Below are 25,115 nucleotides of genomic sequence, written 5' to 3' on the forward strand. Positions count from 1 at the left end.
GCTGTTTCACTTCATCTCACACTGAATTTTCTCTCACGTACCAGAAACTATGATCAACAAAGGTAGCATAGGGCGACTTCCATCGTACGCGGGGGCTGCTTTGGAACTGATCGCGCACAAAACATTGCTCTCCACAGCGCGAAGCTGCGCTGGGTTCGCGGTTGGCGCGGTTGTGTTAGTGCCACTGGCCGCCGCCGTCTCATCTCGTTGGGCACACGAAAGCTCCGACATCTAGCGATTCTTGCGTACACGATCGCAGCTGCTACTGCTCCATTCACCGCGGGAGAATGGCGGAAGTGGCCCGGCACAGATGAAGATGGTACCTCAAACTAATGGTTCACGCGATCAATGTGATCATAGGAAGATCTAATCTTAATGAGAATGTTTTAAAAAGTACTTCCACAGACAAGGATTTTGAAGATATTGAAAGATACAACATAGAATAATGAAGAAAACCGCATAAACGATATCACCAGCTGATGAGGAAAAGCACAAGTATGCGAGCTGTGAGAAGTGAGATAGTGAACAACTTTGATGAGTAGTATAACAGTGATTTATTACAGTATTTTGTAAGCGAATTCAAACACATTGCTACAAATTTAGTTTCTCCACGCTAATTTGTCTCTCTCGCTCGGTTTCAAACCGCCTACCTTTAATTTTCGTTTCAATACTGATGATGAATTGACTGAAATAATTGACTTAAATGCGATGCATATATCGAATTGATCATTAACGATTATTTTAGTTACATATAATAGTTTACGTAGTTCAATTACGAGTTGAGACATTTCATCAGGAGCCTTTGCTATCTCACGTTGCATTCGTAAGTGAGAAAAAGTGAGGAGTGAGATTTCGAGCATTTTCCTTCATTAGTATAACGGTTATGAATGACCGCGTAAGTGTTCTAAAAATTATCTTTACCAGCATTTTATTTCCACTTCAACTGGAATGATTAATTTTAACAGTAGGTTAAAAAAACTATTAACAAAAAATTTTAGCATTCATAAAAGTGAAAGCTATTGTTCAGTAGGAAAATCCAGAATGACGATTAGAAACATGAAGTCTTGCTTCATCCTTATTTTTGGTCGTACGATATTCGACAGTGTTTAAATTTTGACGTGTTCAGTCATTTATTTGCATAGTCAGAGAATTTTTATTTTAGGATAATGATTCATTTCAACTTATTCACTTTTTATCCGTGTATCCTCCTATGAATTGAACCGAGAACGCGAAATACAAATGAAAACTTGCGTGGTGCGAAATCCGTGATATAACCTACTGAATTTTCTAAATAAGCAAACTTACTTGTGTGAGAAGTAGCTTTCAATATTTACGATACTTGACGAACAGTACACTGAGGGTTTTAACTCCATTTCTTTAGGTTTGTTAATTTATTGGGAATGGTATGCTGCTCATTTCAAATTTACGTTTCAAACATGCTTTTCAAACGTTTCAAATTCGTGATTTTGCTAATGTTATACCATGTGATTCCAGCTTAATTTCATTTGATTTCGTAATTCATTTGATATTATTTCATTACCATTACTCATTCATTACCGATGATTTTGGTTTGAAATCGGATTTTAAATTATTTTTTGCCACCGTGTAAAATTATACGACATAAATTGTATATTCGGTAAAACATTCCCTTCTTTCTAATCGGTTTGAAACCATATTGAGTTGTGTAACGATTTTCTATGTAATGATGAATGTCTAGCCTTTTTATTATATCCTATTCGTGATGGTTACAGGTAAGTTTTTACGTCTTGCTATAAATAAACAACTAACATTGTGGCTCTAAAAGTAGCACTACGGAATCGTATCTTACTGAGAGCAGCCTTAATTTTGAAAAGTCGACGGCGCGGTTTTTCAACTGATTAATTTGGCCTTGAAGTAGTAGTGGTGTGTCTTTCCAACGCTGATCATACCAATGTCTAGAGCGTACGGTAGGTTGTTTTAGTCTTTTCAGTCACACGGCACTGAACTGGGCAATTCTCTACTAGGCTAGGCCGTAAATTAAACAAATAGAAAATCCTATACCCTACACTATACTCTTCTACCGGACTACTTATGGAATAAACATAATAAATAACGTCTCACTAACGTAGGGCCGCTGCTACCCTCTACTTAGTACGCTACGTTGGTCGTATTAAGTTTTGCGGCACACACTCACACGCTTGGCATCTGTTTCTAGTTTTCCCTTTCTTCCCAAAGGTTTGCACAGGTTTGCATTGGATGCGCGCTTTCCCCCACATTTTGGCAAGGAACTTTGACGTTCAACTTCTTCCCCGGGCAGGACGTAGCGGCGTGTTCCACCCGGGCCGACTTCGACAGACTACCTCCACCTCCTGCATCGTTTTAACGTTTGTTTAAAATTGCATTCACTGTATTCTTTCTTTCATTTTAGTTTCCATTGGCATGGTTGGCGCTAAGCTCGTAGCGTGTCTGCGGCAGAGAGGATGACATTGGGCCTTGTGCACGTTTGCGCGCCATACTAAACAGGTCGGTGCAGAAGTTCGATACCACGATTGCCACCGTTGCGCCCAGTACGGCCCCGGACAGTACGTCCGACCAATGGTGCTTGTAGTCGGAAATGCGGCTCAGGCAGGTGTACCAGGCGAGGAGAATCAACAGAAACTGGAGGAAATGCTTCAGCAGCTTCGATCCACGCCAGTTCATGCGGGCTTGCAGGAAAATCTACGGTAAGTGAAAGGAGGAAGGAAGGAAAAAAAATACAACCAGAATGACATTAAAAGCTGAGCAGCTGGAAAATGTTCCACGGCTACGGTCGGTCGGACCGACACACGCGTACGTGTGTATGCGTGTACTTACGGCGCAGAAAACGAGCGTGTACATCGAGAAACTGGAATGTCCACTCGGGAACGACAGACGCATCTCCTTCAGCATACGGGTGGAAGATTTCATGCTGGTGCATTCAAAGTCCGTTATATATTTGCCTTGATTGATAGTGGCGTTGCAGAAGGTACCATCTCTCATCTGGGGCTGGCAGACCTGCGAGCGTAAAATAATGTTTTCGCAATTAGCATCGTTGGCACTTTTCGCTTTCACGTACAACATCTTAATAAACTTATAGCTATATGCTGCAGGCACTGATCGTGCCGTGTTGAAGATCTGTGCTCCCCAGCAGTGTTATCCCCTCGATCGAACATTTTCCAACGATGCATTTCCTATTCGAGGACTTTAATTAACTCTTTTCTCCGGCGATTAACGTGTTATCACATCATGTAACATATCATTGACTGGTTTGAAAGCCGATGTGAATACATTTTCCTCGCTGTGAGCTTTCTAATTACAAAGCACCAATCATTAGAGCATCGTTGCTTGTTTGTGTTGCGATAAATGCTCTCCCGTCTGACATTGACATTCAATAAACATTCATACAGAAAACTGAGGAGGAAATAATCAAGCAGAGCGGAAACTTAGTAAAACTAATCTTATCAGGAGAATATTTTGAAAAGCAGTCAAAATAATCCATCTAACCTCGAACGCAGCCTTGAGTTATCAAATCGACGACGCGTTCCCCGACGTCGACGGAAGTTTGAGCGTTCCTTTAACATTGTGCTTATCTGCTCATATTTGGCTTATTTTTACTCAACTTCAGATCTATTTTGATGCTTGCAATTTAATATATTGTTTATCATTTTTTCTTATTTCTACAAGCTATTAAATCATGTTTTCCAAAACTTAGGAGAAATGCAAGATTTTACATCAATCGGTTATAAAAAAAGTATCGTTATAAATTTAATCGAATAATGAATTCAAATTATGTTCATCAAGCTGGGAAGTAACTTTCGCTCAGAAATATTTAACCTAGCGCCTGTAGGTAAACGAGCGGTGTGGAATATTTAGGGCTGTACATATATTGTGCGAGAAATAAATGACAAGCTTTTTGAAATGGTCGATTCGCCACTAATAACCAACCCGAACCCTTCACAGAATCAACATTCTAACAACTTCCTGCGCATCAAAAACATCACCTTTCATTCGTGCTTACATATTAATGTGTCAATGTGCCACCGTTTTATTGCACACGTTCTGTGAAAATCCGAATGATCGAATAAAACGAAACGTTCCCTCCCGCCCCGCGGTGGCGATGAAGTACGGAGGTCACTCATTCATTAGCGCCATCCGCGACATCTACGTCGTGGTCGGAACGGAAAGGAAACAGAGGGAAAGACAATGGTGATCATCTTCCACCATCATGTTGTCTTGTATCGGCAGACGCATTCTTCTTCAAGAATGCCCTCTCCCGGGACAGCCAGAGATTGTGAGCGCCCAGCAGACACAATAACAGCATCGTCGGTCAGCCCGCGTCCGTCCGTACGTGTTTTCCTTCCTCCACTGCGCGGTTCTTCGATCGGTGTTCGGCATCGTTTGTATCAATTGAGTAATGCTGCTTCGAACGTGCGGGGCGCATCCAGTTCGACGGGTTGCAACCGTTTCGATACCCACGCGGCATTGATAACAGATAGCGCCGTTCACCGCCGTCGTCCGCGATTGCCGTGGAGAATTGTTTGCCACGCAGTAGGATGTTATTGTGCAACAAACCCACCGGAAGAGGAGAGTTATCGGACGGGCACTTTAAGTTCCAGTTTGCGATGCACTTCCTTTAACGGCCGATCGGTTGATCGAACGTCTCCGCCTACGGTGGGCGGAAGGAGAGCTTGTTTGTTGTCGGTGCAATCTATTTAACTCGCCACTCGACCGCCACTTGACGAGGATCCAATGAGAAATGCTTCTACAATGGAGGCCTAAAGCCTACACAATTTGAACATCGATGTGGAAATAGTGTGTCACCAGCTAATTGCCCCATTGGGATACTCACGTCGAAGAAGTGCGGCCGCAGCCGTCCGATGGTGTATTTGCCGACGTCCGTCAGCAGCTGGCTGACGGCGGCACCGAAGCCAAACATGCCGATCGATTTGTAGGCCTGCACGACCCAGAAGGGAATGTTGTAGTTCCACACCTTTAGTGGGTGCGCTTCGGAGGTTTTTCTCCGTCCTCGAATCACTTCCGTGAGGAGAATCTGTAACGAAGAAACGAATGGTTGAGATGGTTCTTTGTATAAACTAATTTAAATTAAAAAGTACGTCCCACAAAGCGTGCATAATTCGTTGCTAGAGCATTATGTTTCCTGTGTTTTAAATTTCCAGACACAACGCGCGGTGGGGATTGGGAGGGATAGGTCGATTGGGGCCAATCAACTCGAAGCAGAAAATCGTGGCACATCAACGCAGACCGCCTTCACTCTCGACGTACTTCCGCAGCCGTCATATACTGGTACGGAGTGCCTTTCGGGGCGAAGGCGGAACTAATCAAACTGTACGATCGTTTAACCACGTATTCCGTAAATTAGATTAATGTTTCAAGCCCTACCCGTACCATCGTTAACGAGGCAGCGCGATGCCATTCCAAAACCATGGCACACAGTGAACCATGGACACGGCCAGGGACGAAATGGAATCGTGCATCATTTGCCATCAGCGCGCACCAGACCCTTTCGCTAGTTACTCCCGGTCTGGAGACTAAACCTTCCGCCGAGCAGGCAAAAATTAAACGCCAAACGGCAGAAAGAAATGCTGCATTATGATTTTGCATTTTCATCCGGTTTATTTTTGCACCAGAGAGGTGTCGCTTTGCTTTTATCTATGAGTTACAATTCACCCGCACCGCTCGGGCCATGCTTTATGCGGTGGACAAATTTGTGCGGGTCATAAATTTTGCTGCCCGACTTTGCGTTTTCGTTGCTAGCGGGATGATCTTGAGCCCGATAAACGCACGTACGCATGCGTTCGAAAGACGCTCGTTGGGAGCGCGCGCGTGCTTTATGATGGGCATGATAAAACGAAAGGCGAGGAAACATAAGACAAGGCCACTACTACTACTACTACTAGTACATGAAGGAGAAAATGTTGCCCGAAAGGTTCTTGTCCGTTTATTTATGTCTTTCTCTCAAAAACGACATATTTCTTGAAACGCCAACTGAAAGCGAACCAGGTTTCGTCCGCGGGGAAGCGAAACCGAACGGAAACGTAACACCATTTAAGCTATTCCGTGCAATGATAAATGATGCCGCGCGAAAAGATTATCGATCCGAACACACACACATACCGGGTTGGATGTAGCGGGAAGGGGGTGAGGAAAAAGGTTCTATTTTTTTGTTCCGACCACGACGCACCGTTGCTATTTCTCATACTTATGTCACAGCGTTACAGACACGCCGGAGCCGAGGTGTCGGCTATGGTATAGGTTAGTCGTTTTTCCGCGATCAACGGGCACGTTTTATATACATTTTTCTGATTGAATTGGACGGGGGTGGTTTTGAGTATGCATTTTGTGCTATGATGCCATGCAGATTTCGTTGCGTTTCACTACAGTTACATTGGTTTGTTTATCATTACGTTACGTTGAATAAGTTTAATTTTCTATAAGGACGCTAAAGGGAATATAGATGCATGGATTTTGAGTACATGTGTTTTAAAAACTAGATTTTTTTGCCTGGTCAGGTACTTTTTCAATCACATATATTTCTTAAGGTTGAACAATTCTACCCAATGTTAATGTATGACTTTCACACATCCAATGGAGTGTTAATTTTTATGTATTCAAAAATAAATTTTTTCTTTCAATATTGAAAATAAATGTCGGCACAGTTTCAAGCGTCAAAATCGCGGTAGCTCTAGTCTCAAATACTAGAATCCAAATAGCAGACATTTTGAAGGCTATACAATATTGATTTTTAATGTCTCGAATTATGATAATTCAAATTTTCGATCTGCCCTTTTCTCTTACACCGAGCTAGCGGAGTGATAGTCAATAAATATATTAAAAAGGAGCCGTTCATGGATTCAAGTAATCTTGATCTATAATTTTTAACAATCAAAAATAACGAAATTGAAGCGTGTTGACAAAGAGTGGTCCAAACGACCATTAAAAAGCAATTGATATTACAGAGCAATGTGTTCTAGTGTTGATGTAATATATTACAGTTCGTTCGTGTTGTTAAATTTGGATCTAGCTCCCTTAATAACCATTGTAACTGTTTACCATTTATCAATAAACACCTTACTTTACTTTTTACTAAGCACATTTTAAACGATAGCAACTTTCACTCAACTGCATATGCTAAACGCTTTCTGAACTCTTTCAACAATAAAAATAAAACAGGTAATCTACAACTGATCGGATTGTTTTACCATTTGACCCTCATTCATTCATTCGTCTGTGAACTGGGCCACCCGTTACGACACACGGATCGGGCCTCGCAATTCGGTCATAGATATCATAAATGACAGTTGAACATAGAACATTTCTTCTTGCGTTTTTTTTTTTCATTCGTTCCATTCCACAACCGGCACGCCTTCCAACTACGTACGTGATCAACTTTCCCGGACGTGGTCGTCGGCGGTGGTTCTTTCCGAGTATCTATTTCCCGCTCTTCAGAACCAACGTTTTCGAATACTAATTATCCGTTCCGCTGGGTAGAACCCGGGGGGAAGGGATTAAAAACAAAAAAAGTTATGAGAAGCCCTCTGGAGGAAAGCCCTCGAAAGTGGCCTCGATTCCAGGGCATCGTATGCATCTGTTCGAATGCGGTCGGTTTTATCGGTCGTAGTCAACAAGCCCTGCGGCAACGCCAGCGAGGTTCGTAGGTGGGTTGGGCGCGAGGGAATAATATAGAGAAATGTAAACCGAAGAGAAAGAGGTGGGCCGCGCAAGATAGAACGAAGGCCGGGCGGCCACTTGAGTGGCCCGTCGGTGAATACCGGGCGACGAAAGAAATCGACTGTTAATGGTCAGAGGTACGAACGCCAAGGGGGGGAAAATGGAGGGGGGAAACCACGCAGAAACCGCGGCGTCTAATTTATCGGAAACCAGTTTTCCCGTCGGTGCTTTCGTGCCTCCGGGCTCCGGTGGATGTGGGAAAAAAGGGAAAACGTACCAACCGGGGCGGTATCTTTATGGAAATCAAAGCAGCGCTCGGGCGGATACGAGAACACTTCTCAATGGAGGGCCCTGTACGTGCCAAGACGATAATGTCAGCGTCATCGTGTGGCTCGAAACAAAAGAGGCAGAGGAAAATTCCGTCCACTCCCACTCCCAACCGAAACTGCTGGGACCTACGGCAGTGCGCTCTCGGGCCGAGCACCGCCTTCGCTACAAAGATGATGCTGCCCAAGAGAGGGGGGGTGTTCTAGCCTTCACGAGGCACACCACAACAGTGCATCGTTTCAAATCGACGGAATGGCCTACCGGAACATTTAGCATCGGGTTTTGGCAAGGACCGCCACCCCTGTCCCTCTTGCCCGAGAAGGCGTGCAAAATCATTTCGCAGAACTGCCGCCGTGACGAATTTCCAAATTCGCCCGATTATGCTCGCCACCACCGTGACCGTCGGTGGGTTTCCACAAGGAAGGCTCTGTCTGTCTCGCGCTTCCACGGCGACGCACGTTGGCGTTGGTTGTCATAAAATGCGTTCGTTCGCGCGTTTGTTCCACACTGGTTACACAGGGCACGGGCCATCTACAGTGGCCTGGAGTGCAGATTTTGCCTCTAGGGTTGTCTTCTTCTCCGCACCACCGGGGGGTGGCCGAAGTCTTAGAAGAAGAATGGAAAACAGTACAAAACAAAACAGATGGCTGTATCCATCCAGTGTGACGTGAATTATGTTTGCCGGTTTGATTAAAGGAAATGTAAGTTCTGCACTGAACCTACATGCTTGAATCACATTTTTATCAGCATGAAATAGAAATTTTAACAATTACTTTATAGTCAGCTTAACTAAGCCAGTTATTAAAAGTAACTTAATTAGTGCTTGGTAAAATAGCCTCATAACTGAATCAACTACTTGGCTTAGGTGCTAATTTTCAAGCCGTTTTCCACCAATTGTAATTAATTGGGTGCCGAAGACACTTCTGGGGGTGTTCATGGCGCAGGGGTAGCGCGAGGAAACACCATGCGACAGGTGTGAGATCGAATCTCGAATCTTGGCATCCTCCGGTAATATGAACGGCAGACCACCGATCTATAATATATACCGTCTTTCGGTCACACAAACAAAAAACTCTCTTCGGAGAGAGGCCTTGTCCGAGTAGGGGATGTCGGACCGGGCCACATAAAAAAGGAGACATTTCTTCTTATGTACAAACAATAAAACTTACTTTAAAAAAATCTAAATTAGGAAAACCCCGACTTTCTATGTTTATCAAATGTCTATTCCTTGGATCTCTATCGATCGCAAACGTGTTGTGGTGTCGATTGGATTGAAAATATCGGAGCCTTTTTTAACGTTCCTAAATTAGTGATACTGCTTGGGGTCAGCTTGGTCACATCAGCACACATTTTGTCAGCCACGCGATTCACGTTGCCGGCTTGTTCTGATGCCTTGACCAAAAATATTGCATTCGTATACTCGAACCTTTCTAACGTACTGTGACAATCTGACGACAAAATTTGATTCAATTATGATTCATCAAGGAGAGATGAAGAAATTCAATTGAATTACCCATTTTGCTGAAATTGGCCGTCAGGCTTCATTAAATAATCTACCCGTAAGGAAATAAGGTACGATATAACTATTGTTGCATTGTAGTGCAGTATGTGTGCAGTAATTATACTCCATCTGTGGTGTTCTTCCAAATCTTTATTTTTCTTTATATACTGACGTCTTCGTATCGTGACGTTCGAACTAAACTTTAGTGGCTTTAGTTTAAGTAGTTATTTATTAGTAACTTCTTGGATCTTTCGTAACGCGCTTTTGCTTCAGTTTTGGTTGACTCGCGAATGATCCTTTTTGCCTCTTTGCCCCTGTCCTTTTATATCTATTCCTATCACTAACACTAGTATCTAACTATAATTCCTATAACTATAAATTCCTATCACTAACACTAGTTACTAGTACTATAATTCCTATAACTTTAATTCCTATAACTATAAACTAAACATTTGCTTAGTGCCTACATAAAGGCGCTACACCTCCCCCCTTTTATAGATGAAAATTATGCTCTTGCGTAGAATTTTCATCATTTAATTAACCTATTCTTATGTACTACGCTAGTTTTATTTGTTACTTTATTTTTTATAGTACAGTTTGGGTTATCGATATTCGTAATTATATATGGACCTATATATAATGGGTCTAGTTTTCTTTTGTTTTCGTTTTTTAAATATACCAGGTCTCCTAGCTTTACTTTAAGTGGATTGATCTTCTGATTTTCTGTTTCCTTTCGATTTTCTTTTCGCTCAACTAGATTTCTCCGCGCCACTTCATTCGATTTTTGTAGCTTGTACTTCATTTCATTATAGTATTCATGGTGGTTGTACACAGGTTCTATTTTTTTTAGCATATCTTGTGGTAAATTAGCTTTTCTTCCAAAAACTAGTTCGAATGGAGTGTAACCGGTATCGGTATGGTTAGTGGTATTGTATGTAAATTCATAATATTTTACCCAGTCGTCCCAATCGTCCCCATGCTCGTTTGTAAATGCTCGTAGGTACTCATTGAGAGCTCTATGGTTTCGTTCAAGCGCTCCCATGGTTTGAGGGTGGTAGGCAGTCGCAAATGTCTGCTTGATTTTCAATAACTCACTTATTTTTTTCAATATTTGATTATTGTATTCCAACCCCTGATCAGATCTAAATTCCACGAATTTTCCATATTTCAATACTACATTTTCTACAAGTGCCTTGGATATGGTGCTCGCCTCTTTATTGCTGGTTGGTATCTGTATTATATATTTTGTCAAGTCACATTGGACCGTTATAATGTATCTGTTGTTATTTACCGTCCTTGGCAATGGACCAACCGTATCAATTGAAATAACTTCGAATGGCTTAGCTGGGGTTGTTGTTACCACTGTTTTTTCTTTAGTGTGTCTGAGAGTTTTGCTTGTCTTGCACCTTTGACAATTTCTTACAAAACTTTTAATTTCCTCTTTCATGTTTTTCCACTTGTAGTTTGCTCTAATTTTTAAATAAAGTCGATATTGGCCTACATGCCCCCCTGAAGGTAGCATGTGATAAGTTCTTAGGATTTCATTAATCTCTTCTCTTTTTGTAATCCACTTGGGTGGAATAAACGCGATAATTTCACAACCGGAAATGGCTCTATTAGCGATTTCCTTTATGGTTTCATACGCATAGTTATTGAATATTTCGTCGTTTAGAGAGATGGCAACTTTATTTCTATTAAATCTTTTCGCTATTGAGCATATTTCTAGAAGAGCAAGCTCGATCGCCTGACTTCCATTTTGGTTATTTGGAATAACGACATTGCCTAATTCTTTGTTGTAATTATGATTACACAGTGAAAGTTTTGTAAAACCTTTGTGCATATTAGTCTGTATTTTTAGTAGCTTGTCAACTTCTGAGGGATTCTCAGTTTGCCAAAATGATGGAGTATTGGTATATTTCTTTTCAAGATGTGCCGTCATTGGCACTGGGATTTCCTCATCATTATTGGTTCTAGTCATTGATCGTGTTTTCACTATTAATGTTTGATTTTCAGGACCATCACTTTGATTTTGTTTTAAAGATTTCAGCTGCTCGGATGTAAAAGTAATTCTTGACAGGGCATCTGCTCCTACGTTGTTTTTTCCCGGAACGTATTCTATTTCAAAATCAAACTCCTCGAGATCTAGCCTCATGCGAGTTAGTTTTGACGTAGGATTTTTCATGTTAAATAGGAAGACTAGGGGTCTATGATCGGTGCGAATCTTGAATTTCCGCCCATAAACGTATGGTTTAAAGTAGTTGACCGCCCAATGTATGGCAGTCAACTCCTTTTCAATGGTAGGCTTATTTCTTTCACCCTTGGTGAAACTTTTAGAAGCGAATGCCACTGGGTGGTCGTCTTCGTGATAGACTTGCGAAAGTATGGCCCCACACGCTGCATCTGAAGCATCTGTGGTGATAATGAACTCTTTTTGGAAATCAGGATACTTCAGAATTGTAGGTGACAATAGTTTGTACCGAAGAGTATCAAAGGCTTCTTGACACTCTTTTGTCCAATCGAAGGATTTCCCTTTTTTTTGTAATTCATTGAGGGGTCTTGCGATTTTTGCAAAATTATGGATAAATTTGCGATAGTAATTACAGAAGGCGACAAATCTTCTGGCGTCTTCTGCATTACATGGTTTGGGGTAATTTTTTATTACTTGAAACTTGGAGTCGTCCGGATATATTCCTATGTCTGTAATTTTGTGTCCCAGATAAGTTACCTCTGTTCTGAAAAATTTACATTTTTCTGGGTTTAGTTTAAGGCTGTACTGCCGTATCCTATCGAATACTTTCTTTAAGTTATCCAGGTGATGATTGACGTTGCATCCTGTGATGATAATATCATCAATATAAACAAACGAGCACTCCGGTGTTAGACCTGCCATAGCTATGGTTATCATCCTTTGGAAACTATTGGGGCTAATGTTTAGTCCGAATGGTAGCCTTTTAAATTGATAATGTCCCGTAGAGGTCGAGAAAGCAGTGTACTTCCTTGATTCTTTTTCTAAAGGGATTTGGTGGAAACCTGACATTAGATCCAATGTTGAAAAGTATTTTGCTCTACCTAGTTGATCTAATATAGAATCGATCCTAGGCAAGGGGAATTTATCTGGGATAATTTTTTTATTTAGTTGACGATAATCTATTACTAGCCTCCATTTTTTTCCTTCATCTGATTTTTTGGGTACAAGGAGTACTGGAGAATTATAAGAAGAGACGGAGTTCTCGATTATGTCATTTTTTAACATCTTATCAACTTGTCGTTTGATTTCCTCCGATTGGGAATGAATCTGCTTATAATTTGGGATGTAACATGGTGATTTATCCTTCAATTGTATTGACTGTGTGTAAAAATTGTTTGTTGTGATTTGATCCTCGTTTATGCAAAAAATGTCGGTATAATTTCCAATTAGTTCTTTTAACTCCTTTTGAATGTACTTTGGAATGTTTTGTGTATCTACTTTATTTAAAATTGTGCTTGTTCTTAGAATTTTATCAGATTCATTGGATTTTCTGCATGTAACGTTATAATTCCTCACCAAATCTATTTGTGGCTTAAACGATCTATTACTGATGAAGATATCTTCTTCGGTTGTGTTTATAAACCGTACAAATTGTTTTTCCTTAGATATTATCGAGTTGCCACAAAATATTCCAGGTCTGATTTCTTCTGCAAAGACTACGCAGTCTTCCTCTATGTTTGGCAGTTTTACCTCTCGTATTATCTCGCTTCTTACTGGTAAGATGAAACCCTCGCTTATATTGTCTTCTATAGGATGACAGATTGTTACCCCATTGAAATTAAAATTAAGAAGCCAATGCTCATAATCAATAACACATTTATATTTTGCGAAAAAATCCCTTCCTAGTATACCATCTGCTCTGATATCTATTTCTTTTGGAATGATGTGAAATATGTGATTAATTGCTTCATTTCCAAATTGTAAGGTGGTGTTTGCTGTAGCTAAAGTGTGAATTGAATGAGTAGTGATACCTGTTAAATTGATTTTATTTTGGGAATGTAATCGGTGGTTTTGTTTTATTTTATTAATTTTGAATAAAGACACGTCTGCGCCAGTGTCTATTATGAGGTCGCTAAACTCATCTGTGGCCATTGCTACTCTAATTTTAATAAAATTATTTGCATTTAAGTTTAATGCTAAGATTGGGAATCTGTAGGCTGCAGGTTGTTCTCTAAAAAAGACGCGTTTTCAATAGCTGCAGCCGAATTTGATGTTTCGTTATTGGCTTGTGTTGTGTAAACTCTATTATGGTTTCTATTTTGGGTTTGTTGCGTGGATCTATTATTGTTATTATGATAGTATTGATTTGAGTATCTATTGTTTTGTTGTCTGTAAGACCTACCAGTACCTCGATATTGTGGTTTACCACTGTAGGTTGTAGTATATTGGTTTGGATTTCTATTGAAGAAGGAACGATTTTGTGGGTGGTTCCTTCTAAAAGAGAGGACTTGCGATGAACCGTTAACTCTTTCACTTTCTAAAACCTTTTCCGTTGCATCCGTAATTTGCGCATATTGCCCTGCTTGTAAAATAATTCTTGTTTCCATCAGTTTTACTTTCTCCACCAATGTTTCTACTCCTCGCTTGACTGCCATTTCATTTGCAATGTTATTTGGTATATTTTGCTTTAAGTACATACATTTTAGCTTTGTACTAAGAGCCTCTACCTCGTCACAGAGTGATTTTGTATCTGTGTAACGGATTGACTTTAACTCGCCTATTATTTTGTCCGGATTTATTTTTTCCTCACAACGAGCTTTAACGTCATTAATTAGCGTGTCAACATCCGTGATGTTGGGTGCTAGCCCTAGTTGTGCTTTTCCCGTCAATCGTGTTTTTAAAAATTGCACTAGAATATTTTTTGGATCCTTGGGGTAGAGTGTTTGTATCAATTTTGCTGATCCAATAAAATTATCAAGGCTTTCTGCTTTACCATCGTAGGGTTGGATCAATGAGGCAGCAACTTTAATATCAAAGTCCTCCATTTTGTTTGGTTTCCACTTGTGTAATGCAATGCAAACTTTCGCTAAGGTCTTGAACTTAAAATGTATTCTGTCTTTTAGATGGATATCTAAGTATGATTTGATAGTATTAAAACAGGTGTTCGTGGAAAGTTCTAGATCTGCAAGTGTATTGGTTGAATCCGTGTTCTCTAATTTAGCAATGAGATTCTGAATATTTAGGAATAATTCGTTGGCTGTGGAGTTATAACTGTCAAGCAAGCACTTGCGAAATTTCTTCTCACCAGGTTTTAATTTTTTTTCAATTTCATGTAATCGGTTTAGCTTCTGAGTTATTTTTGCGAGCATAAGGATTTTCGTAGACGTACTGGGGTTAATTGTAAGATTGTTAGTAAAACTATTTTTGGAAGAAATATTATTATAATAATTTTTTTTTTTTTTTTATATATATATATGCATGTATAATTTTTTTTTTTTTTTTTTTTTTTTATATTACAACCATCGATGAAGTAATGCGGAAACCCCAGTTGAACAAGTTACAATTTTATATTCTCTACCTTTTCTCCTGCATTTTTCCCATGGGCGATTCACTTTGTCAAGCTTCGTTGTCTCTGCTGGTAGTAGTTCTCCGTCGTCTCCTGACTATGTTCGTTCGTTGCTCTCGTTGGTTGCCACTTTACTCTCACACACAGATATCCTTTTTCTGCCACGCAATGCATTGCTTCATCGTAGGGTCATCGTAGGGTCATCGTAGGGTCACCATAGGACACACACACCGCACGCAGTATAAAACCAGTAATCGGCACGTGGCAAAATTTATCGTTCGTTGCCGCTTTGCGTTACTTTTATACACGGATATCTTTGATCTGCCACGCACTACAATCTTGGGTTACTCCCATAGACGGATGTCTTTTATCTGCCACTGCATTAGGTTATCGTAAGGTTACGTGGCTAAATTTTTCGTTCGTTGCCGCTTTGCGTTACTTTTGTACACGGATATTTTTTATCTGAAACGCACTACAATCTTGCGTTACTCCCATACACGGATGTCTTTTATCTGCCACTGCATTAGATTATCGTAAGGTCATCGTTGGGCACACACCGCACGCAACACAAAGCCACTAATAAGCACGTGGCTAAATTTCTCGTGGCACAGGATTCTTCACTCTGTCACGGTCGCCATGTGGTGTTCTTCCAAATCTTTATTTTTCTTTATATACTGACGTCTTCGTATCGTGACGTTCGAACTAAACTTTAGTGGCTTTAGTTTAAGTAGTTATTTATTAGTAACTTCTTGGATCTTTCGTAACGCGCTTTTGCTTCAGTTTTGGTTGACTCGCGAATGATCCTTTTTGCCTCTTTGCCCCTGTCCTTTTATATCTATTCCTATCACTAACACTAGTATCTAACTATAATTCCTATAACTATAAATTCCTATCACTAACACTAGTTACTAGTACTATAATTCCTATAACTTTAATTCCTATAACTATAAACTAAACATTTGCTTAGTGCCTACATAAAGGCGCTACACATCTTTGTACATATGGTGTGATGTAAATCGTAGGAAGAACCGTTGCCTCAGAGCCTCATATAATATGATAGTAAGAAACTGCATACAAAATAATCCATATTAATGTCAGTAGGTTTTCAGTTTCCTACATGGTTTATAAAGCTCAACTTCACTGCAGCGTGTAGTTTCCAGCTACAGAACAATAAACCCTTGTGCCGTGAACTTAAGTCCACAATGCGACTGGTGTGTATTTGCTTAACAACTTTGCCTCGCCCGGAAGTTGACCGTACGAAGAGCACTTCCCTGAAACCGAAACGTTAGCTTCCCTTCCCAATTTGTCGTTCTTTTCAAATTCTCTTGGGTCTTGTTCTTTTTTGTTAAATGATTCCAACAACCACACAAGCGTGCAGTAAACGAGCAAACCCGCCTAAAATTCCGCCTTAAAGCCATCTTCTCAACGCCCGGTGCATCAAAGGGGATCGTGAGCGGCGGCAGCAGCTAGTCGTCAAAACTCGGAACGAAACTCGTCGTTCAAAACAAACACACGCTGTATGCGCACGCTCTGCAGCAAGTCGTGAACCGGGCAAAGGGTGGCCAGAGTTTCATTCGTTTGGAGGAGTTGCTTGTTGGTTTTTAAGTATTTTTTAATGCCCCTTTTTACTGCATCTTACTTCGGGGCTCTCGTTTTCTGGGCCCTTCGTCGACACGATCTGGTGTGCAAAGGGCCACGCTCGGAGCTGGTGTCTCCATTGCGCTATGCTTCGCTGTTGCTCAGGTTTTATGCTTCCGTTTCGAAGTGCCTCTCCTAGGTCATGGGCAAGCGGGCGGGTTTTCGCTTTCCCCGATCGTGCTTTCCCCCGCAGGCAGCACACCTTGCCACGCATTACGACGCACCGCAATAACGTAATGTCGGATTGTTTCCTCACTCGCTTTTTTTTTTGGTGGGTGTTGCTTCGTTAGCACGATCGTGAAAAAATAAATAAATAAATATTGATACACCCGGGCCCGGGGGCCCCGGCTTCGGTGGTTCATTGCGCTTTAACGATCGCGTCCTAAAGTAATTAACGAGAGACGATCGGGAGAGGGTTATAAATTGTCCCGCCGAAGGTTAGAGGTTTTCGAACCCAAGAGACTCTCAAACAGCAGAGTGATGATGACGTCCGCGTGGAAACCTGCGTGGCGACGAGGGTGAAAACTTACCACAATTATCGGCAACGCCAGTCCAATGATGTACAGCATCCAATTCTGGGGGGGAGGAAAATAGAGAAAAAAGGAAAAGTCATACGTGTTAGTAAAACTCTATTTTGGGCGGGAAAAGTATGAATCATGACGGATAAAAGTGTCTTTGATCGAACACCTTATTCCGGGTTGTTATCTTTAGCTTACCGTAACCGTTGAGTCATGGAACGGGTGCATGAGTGATTCATCGTCGCAGAAGAATCCTCGCTTAAATGGGTCGCCGGCGACGAAGAATATTAAAATCGGGAATCCAACTGGCCGTGGAATGTTTTGGGGAGAAAGAAGAACAACATAACAACGTCAGTAACGGAACTTTTTTTCCTCCAGACAGCCTATCAGTCGTCCGTCGAGTGTTGGTCGTCGAAACGTTTCTTATCTACAGCCATCTAATTTATGATACCGTCGTCATCACCCTGTCCCACAAAGCCAAACAATGTATGGTACGATGATTCTTTGTTTCACGGTTGCTTTTAGACACGGTTTCAAAAGATAACATCTCGTCTATGATAATAAATAAGCCAAAGATCCGGGAAGTGTTTATGGAGTGAATTTAATTCACATTTTTGTATACAAACATTACGACAGTAGGAAATTTAGATTGTGTAGAAGCTGAAAGAATTGCACACAATTTGGAGAGGTAATAAAACGTTAATCTTCAATGTGGCAGTGAGTAAAAACGTTCCTATCTTGGATAATAAAAATACGTTTCATTGACCACGTTTATCAATCAGTTCAAAATAAAATAATCTTCCTTTTCAATGGATTGTGCATCCTGGACCTGAATTAAAATATGCTAAACCGTTTTCTGAATTTAAAAGCATTAAGTCTAACAAATTATGAATTAAATTACAAAAATAAGAATGTAATTAGGGAAAAAGTCAAAGAAAAGGAAAGATAAAGTACCTCCACTAACGCTATCATTATTCGAACCTTGGTACAAATGGAACCCTTCAAAAAGTAAATTATTGATCACAATCGAAGCTCGAATCACGTGATTATAAATCAAAGTTTTCCCTCATTATCGTGACCACCGGGAATCGATTTCCGATAATGAAAAAGATAACAGAACAGCCCAAGACCCGAAGAAGAAGGGTCACGATGGTAGGGATCGTTTTCATTATCGTCCGTCGCCCAGGAGGAAAACCGATGGACAAGGACGATCGTCCCGAGGGCTTTTATTACGCTCGCAGTTGATCATTCCACCATCAGCAGGAAAAAAAAATCTGCTATCCAAGAAATTTGATTATACACTCCGTTGCTAGTGCGCTTTCCTCGATGGATTTCGCCCCGGGGGGGTCGGGCGATGGGCGGGAAAATTGGATGAATAAAACGTGACAATATTCGTTTATGGCTTAAAGACCATCCTACGGGGCCCTGTTTACATCTGGGGCTTGCGGTTGTGCGCTTGCAAAAAGTCTTATTTGTATTGCATGCGGCGATGGCGCAAAAGAAAGTCAAATATTTGCATAACATTTGCATAAATCAGCTACCCGTGAATCGTTACTCTCCGCGCGGTCTCCGGTGTGTGTCCCCCCTCGGGCACGATCGTGTTGCATTCCTATGCACTCCGGAAAAGGCTTGCTCGGGGGTTGAGCAAACACGGGGCAGGGTTTCCCTGCTTCGGGTCAATTGAATTCGGCTCCAATAATTTGCCTCTGACAAGAAAGCACCGGCTGGGAGGGGGAAGGAAGCTGATTCTTGCAAAAAGAAGAGCACAACGGGCTGGAAGACGGTACATGTTATGACCCGCTTGTTAACGACGGTGTAATACCGCTTCGATTATAGTCAAAAGCGTGGATGCGCCACAACGGAAGACGAAACACACAGACACACAGACAAGAGCCGGCGCAGGATGACAAATAGTACGTGCGGCCGTTTTAATTTGAGATCCTTGTCGAGAGAGCAACACGCTGCAATTTATATGCAAACGAGCCACACGGGACACGGGCGTCCTCGGGCCGATTAAGAGTGAAGACGGTCGCTTCGACGCAATCAGGCGAACGTGGCGGCATCACTAGCGGCCGGGGTCGGATAATTTACAACGAATTACAATGACATGCCCCGTGCATGGTAGGGTTAATTGTAAGCCGCTTCGAATGGAAATGTGCCAGATTTGCATCCGGACGAACATTCGTCTCCGGATTGGTGATGATGGTTTATTTGTGGCTTGAATGGAGCCGTTTTGTGGGACAAGCATGATCGTTTAATAAATGAAATAGAATTTATTTCCATGACGGATGGAAACCGTTCGAATATATTATAAATTAAGCATAATTTAACCACAACGCTTTTTTAACGTCCCAATAAACAACATCGGTTTGCTAATAAAACAGCAACAATCCTTCTATCCGGATTTTAGTATGTAAAACCAACGAACGTGTAGTTCGTTTTTCAAACAATTGTTTCTTTTTATTGGCATTTATACGTTCCTGGAGTAATTTCAAAAATCCGTTAAGCAAACGAAATGCTAGTGTCACGTTTCCTGGATCAATAGTTCCAGCTAACAATGTTGATTACTATTTTACCTAATTTTATGACCCGATAGGCGAGTGAATGAAACATTATTTGATTTCAAAGCACGGACCAGTTGGTTTGTGGCGAGATTTGTGGGAAGAAAAATTCGGTATGCATTATGAGGTAATGGGAAACGGTTAAGAAAGGTAGAAAACGATTTTGCTCATACTCGTGTTTATGAGCAGTTTTACGACCCTTAAAGAACTGTGGAACTACGCCTATAAACTGGCGAACCCATTTACTCCAGCAGCAGAATTATGTGATGCGTGTTCAGAATAATCCATAGAGTAATGGTTTTGCAATGGCAGACGTCCATGTCGGGTTTCGATTGCCTATTAAAGACCATAGTATTTTTGTACTTTTATAGGCTTAAATCACATTTCATTAGCATTTGGTTATCCTTTCTATAGCCGGGTTGTTTCAATGCCGGATGTTCAATGGGCTTCAAATTACTAAAAAGCACCAAATAACATTTTATAACAATTTTAGACGTCAGTCAAGTGGTTTATTACCGGATGTGCATACTGTTATTTTATTCGAACGTAATTATCGCACTTGTTGCCGAGAATCTTTTAGTTCACTGGCCAGTAATGGTCTGCTGCCCGTGCTTTGCATATTTGGTTGGCGATCGCTGTTCTGGAGTCATATTTCAGCCACGAGGAAAATAAAAACATGAGCAGTAAATTCTTAAAACCACATGTTGAAATTTTTTTGGGGTGCTTGACGCCACATCGGAACACATAAAAAACTATTATCAAGACGATTTTGGCCATTAAAAGAGTGGCCAAAAGTGTGTCACAACAATTAACCAATTTGTCGTGCCATGTGTTCAACACAAATTATCAAATTCCTTCTGTTTTGTGCGGAGGAAAAAAAGCGGAGTACTGTAACCGTTCGCGCACAATTGCATGGCGTTGTTGTTTTTTACCCTCGCGTTGCTGATGGGGAGCATAAAATTGGGCAACCTTTTTCGAACCACCATGTGACGCACACTTCATCTCCACTCTCTCGCGCTGACACTTGACAAGCAATTCAATTTGTTTCTTGGCCAGTTGTCCGATTGACTGACGCGATCGTTGTGAAGGGATACGTAATTTGATCAAGTTACAAACTTTCCACCGCGAATCGGGTACGGGACACGAAAGAGATGTCTCTGCACCAAAGTGCACTCTAGTGGCGTTGCCCACAGGCCCAAGAACACCACTTTCGCCATGTAAATATTTATGTTCGAACCACTTCACCACCCGAGTGCGTCAGGGGCATCCCCCGAATGGACGCCGAGATGAATGGGGGGAAAGGGCAGAGAACACAACATAATATTCGAACCAGAGCACGTTGTGCATGTGACAAGGAGAAGGGTGCATTTTGTACGTGCATGTGTGTGTTTGTATGTGAGAGAGTTTTTTTTGTGAGTTCAATTGATTCGGAACGGAAACGATCTATTTGATTGCGCGCACTGCACATTAACGCCAGAGTAAAACGCTCGTGTGAGATTGTTTTGTGTTTGGTGGTGGTGAAAGTGAATTCTTCCCCCTGCACCGGGAAAACCGGTAGAAAAAGGGTTAGATGAGAGGGGCACGGGAGACGAAGAGACACCCGTCAGTAACAATAGAAACATGCGGCATGTGTTCGCGCTGTTTCCCCGAAGCGGGAGGCCCTTAGGTCGCGCCGTTTGGTGACCATGTGTGTGCATGTAAAGTGCGTTGGTTTGCTAGCGGTGATTGATTGATACTTTCCTATCACAATGACGAAAGACAAGGCGCAGAAAACATTTACAAAACGGAGGAAACCCCGCGTCAAAATGCGTCAACCAGAGTGTTTTTGAGAGCACCGTGCAACAGGGTGATTAGAAGCAGAGTAAAGTTACTCAGGGTAGAAAAATCGTGGTAAAAAAACCGCAGAGTTTCGTCACAGTTCAGTGGTTTGTGGGTTTATTCAGTTGGCTGGCAACGGAGATCCTATTTCCATCTCGAAAATACTTTTGTGCACATGCCTTTGCGTCGTTGCCCCGAGGCACACACGTGGTAAAAAGCTGCCTCCGTTTTATATAAACCTTCTCTACGAAATCTGTATTTCTTATTGCCTAACATTTTTAGTATCGCACAAAATTTTAAATATTCCAATGCGACCCCTTTTGGTTCAATTTTCACAATTCACAAAATAAAACAACGTTTCGTTTCTAACATGTTTCAAAACACAAATACAATAAATTAAAAAGGATATAAAATAGTGCCATTTGCTAAAAAAAGTAAATACCTTTTTGAATGTACATTATTTTGCATACAATAAACCCGTACAAAGAAATAGTGATGCAAATGAAGTCAAACGTTGTCAATAAATGACCATGCGTGGCACATTTGCATTTGTATGCATTTCTGCTATTGTTTTCTATTTCACAGTTACTATATTCCCTCGCAGGTTATTGTTCTCTGATAAATTATACGACATTGCGAATAATTGATTTGGTAAACAACATGTTCATGGCATGACAAATAATTAATGTACCCGAGAAATAGAGCAGATAATATAAGCCATCCGTTATCGGCATTACGCTGCTAAATAATAACGTAATGTCGAAAAATAAAACAAATCATTATTTAGATTACTATTGAAATGATAGGTTGTATTCATCTTCTACTACTAAATCTTAAAACTAACAAGACCAAATTACGTATCTGAAATTAAGCAGAAATGAAAATGAAACCAATTGACTGGCGAATCAAATGTTTTTTAGAAAGTATTCAAACTTATCAGGAAGATAATAAATCTGTGTTAACTGTATTCTTAGGCGTAACTTAGTGTTAACGTATTTTAAGGCCATATCATAAAAACGAAGAATCACTGCGATTCACAATTTTATCAATGATGCTAACTTAACAAGCAGCGATTGCCATTTGTTGTGTCTAAATCTGATAAAATAGAATGGGGATTGTTACCATCGTTCCAACAGCTGCTTTACATGCTGTGTCAGCATATTAGAAAAAACAAACACGCGATGCCACGAAACGGCACACCGTTTGTAGATTGTTTCGCCAGACTTCATGGTATTATTTACCCGTGACTCATATGTCTGTCAAGTGGTTAGATAGCAAACAGAAGGTCCGCAGTCAAGTGTGGACTGATAAAATTACAAAAAAAGAACGCACCTTCTACCGGTATCTGCGGTTACGTACGGTCCCAGCGCGGGTTTTAGGTGAAACGTGTCGATTAAGGGCAATTGTTTCATGTTCAGCTTTTGCTTCTAATTTTAACGCAGTGGCAAACGGAACGCCAGTTTTCCGTTACATTTCATAACCCCGGGGGGGAAATTGTAAACACACCGATCTATGCAAAGAATGTTTGATAGCAACAATCAGTCACCGCATGATGGGTTCGGTTGCTTAGTATGCAGTTAATCTTGGCCGTTAAGTGCGGTGTTTGTTTTGATGAGCAATCCGCAAACTACCATTCAGCCCGAATGGCCACATAAAAAAGTGGAGAATGAGTCCCGATCAAATGCTGACGCCGAAAATAGGTGTTTCATTTTCGGGTAGCAAGACGTCCTGCTGACATCACATGCTCGTCATTCGTAACCCATTACCGTGTGGCCAAACAAACCATATGTGGCCTCGCGAACCAACCACCGGCACGTGCGGGGAGGGCGAGGGGTAAATTGTTGTTAGCCCCCCTCCGGTAGACAATGATGCCATTTTAGCCGGGGGCCGCGAGTTGATGTCATCGATAAATGTCGTGAAAGAGGGAAAAAACAATCGCAGCCAACATGACCCACGTGCCAGCCTCCAGCATGTCACGAAGGTAAAGGTTGAACATTCCATAACGGGCAGCTTGGCGGCCGCCGATGCGTTTAACATCCGGTTTAAACGGACGTTTTTTCAAACCATACTTTTGACCCAATAATAGCGACCGGTTGGGAGGGTGGTCAAACCTCAAAAGAAGTACGAGAAAAAGATACGAAAACTAAGTAGCACGCGTAATGATAAGTCAAGAGGCTAAGTGAATTGGTATCACATTTGGGGTGCCATTTTGTCAAATGATAACGGTGGGCAGGCAGACGGAAGTACTTACCGCAGCACAGGATAAGAAAGTCGAAGCCAACTTTGAGCAGCACCTTTTTGGTGTCATCCATCTTGCCGTTTGTTCGGCCGGTCTTGCGTCCGTTCGCGGGGGATACTATCGGTTCACGTTCACTTGAGGCCGCCCCTGAAGGTAAAACACTGCTAGCACTAGTGTTGCTGCTGCTGTTGCTACTGCTGATGCCTATTTCGTTCACCGTCACCGATGACGACGGAGGAATCGCGTTGTTGTGCGAGCTAACCCCGTGTAGGACTGTCTGGTACTGTTGGGTTTCTCGCTGCAAAGGTGTAGCTTCACTGGGCGCTTCGTTCGCGTCGTGGGACATTTATGGAATGTCTCGCAGGGCCAATCTAGCACGATCGCGAGCCGCGCGTATCATGCACTGATAAACGCTGGGCAAGCGCCTCCAACGCACACTCTGATACAAGTCAACACTACGAGCACCGGCCTGTAAATGATGCGCATCGGCGCGACCTAATGTTTATTCGCGAAATAAACAACAACCCGCGGTATACTGCGGAGTGCCGTACGCTCACACCTCACCAGCACTTTAGCAGGCAAATGTCTCCGTCGTCGTGGGAAAACTTCACAAGTTTATCATCCAAGTGAACATTGTATTTACATTATTATTTATTTATTGAAAACAACTCGCGCTAATTACCACGCACAACCACTCGGGACCGAAGCTCAGCTGTTACTGATAGTGAAGGGAGCTGTAACTGTATAACTAGCTACTGTTGCTAGGTATCGATAAAAAAAATACTAACTAGTTACTCAAAATATTACCAAGCAGGTACTTTCGTTACTAATATATTGCTTAATATTTTAAAAAATCAGAATATTTGGTTTCCTAAAACATCGTTTGCTCATCAAACATATACCCCGGTAAACTATTTTTCATATACTGCATCATTATTGCCGGTGAACCTATGCGTCGAGACGTTAGCTACAATTTACCCAGGGTACCTATGAGTCGAGTAGATAGCTACATTTTACCCAGAGTAGCTGGCCGTCGAGTAGATAGCTACATTTTACCCAGAGTAGCTGGCCGTCGAGTTGTTAGTTACATTTTACCCAGAGTAGCTGGCCGTCGAGTTGTTAGTTACATTTTACCCAGAGTAGCTGGCCGTCGAGTTGTTAGTTACATTTTACCCAGAGTAGCTGGCCGTCGAGTTGATAGTTACATTTTACCCAGAGTAGCTGGCCGTCGAGTTGTTAGTTACATTTTACCCAGAGTAGCTGGCCGTCGAGTTGATAGCTGCAATCGAGCCT

At 41.6% G+C, this 25,115-nt stretch overlaps 1 protein-coding gene across 1 annotated transcript; it reads right to left on the reverse strand.

Moving 5' to 3' along the window:
- Nucleotides 1-569: 569 nt before the first annotated feature.
- Nucleotides 570-24,447, reverse strand: LOC131265665 (putative phosphatidate phosphatase). The gene is made up of 6 exons (XM_058267953.1): nucleotides 23,835-24,447; nucleotides 17,403-17,509; nucleotides 17,217-17,261; nucleotides 4,847-5,047; nucleotides 2,833-3,012; nucleotides 570-2,697 (listed from the first exon to the last, which is right to left on the reverse strand). Exons 1-6 carry the CDS (start codon nucleotides 24,166-24,168, stop codon nucleotides 2,404-2,406), a joined length of 1,161 nt encoding a protein of 386 aa, XP_058123936.1. The 5' UTR covers nucleotides 24,169-24,447; the 3' UTR covers nucleotides 570-2,403.
- Nucleotides 24,448-25,115: the final 668 nt, after the last annotated feature.

This window comes from Anopheles coustani, chromosome 2 (genome assembly GCF_943734705.1).
Source record: "Anopheles coustani chromosome 2, idAnoCousDA_361_x.2, whole genome shotgun sequence".
NCBI lineage: Eukaryota > Metazoa > Arthropoda > Insecta > Diptera > Culicidae > Anopheles > Anopheles coustani.

Excerpts from the sequence above, each read along its gene's own strand:
- LOC131265665 (XM_058267953.1), bottom strand. The coding sequence starts at position 24,168 with ATGTCCCACGACGCGAACGAAGCGCCCAGTGAAGCTACACCTTTGCAG. Across the intron at positions 3,013-4,846 it reads TGCGGCCGCACTTCTTCGAC|GTCTGCCAGCCCCAGATGAG; the intron begins GTGAGTATCCCA and ends TTACGCTCGCAG. Across the intron at positions 2,698-2,832 it reads ACACGCTCGTTTTCTGCGCC|ATTTTCCTGCAAGCCCGCAT; the intron begins GTAAGTACACGC and ends CACTTACCGTAG.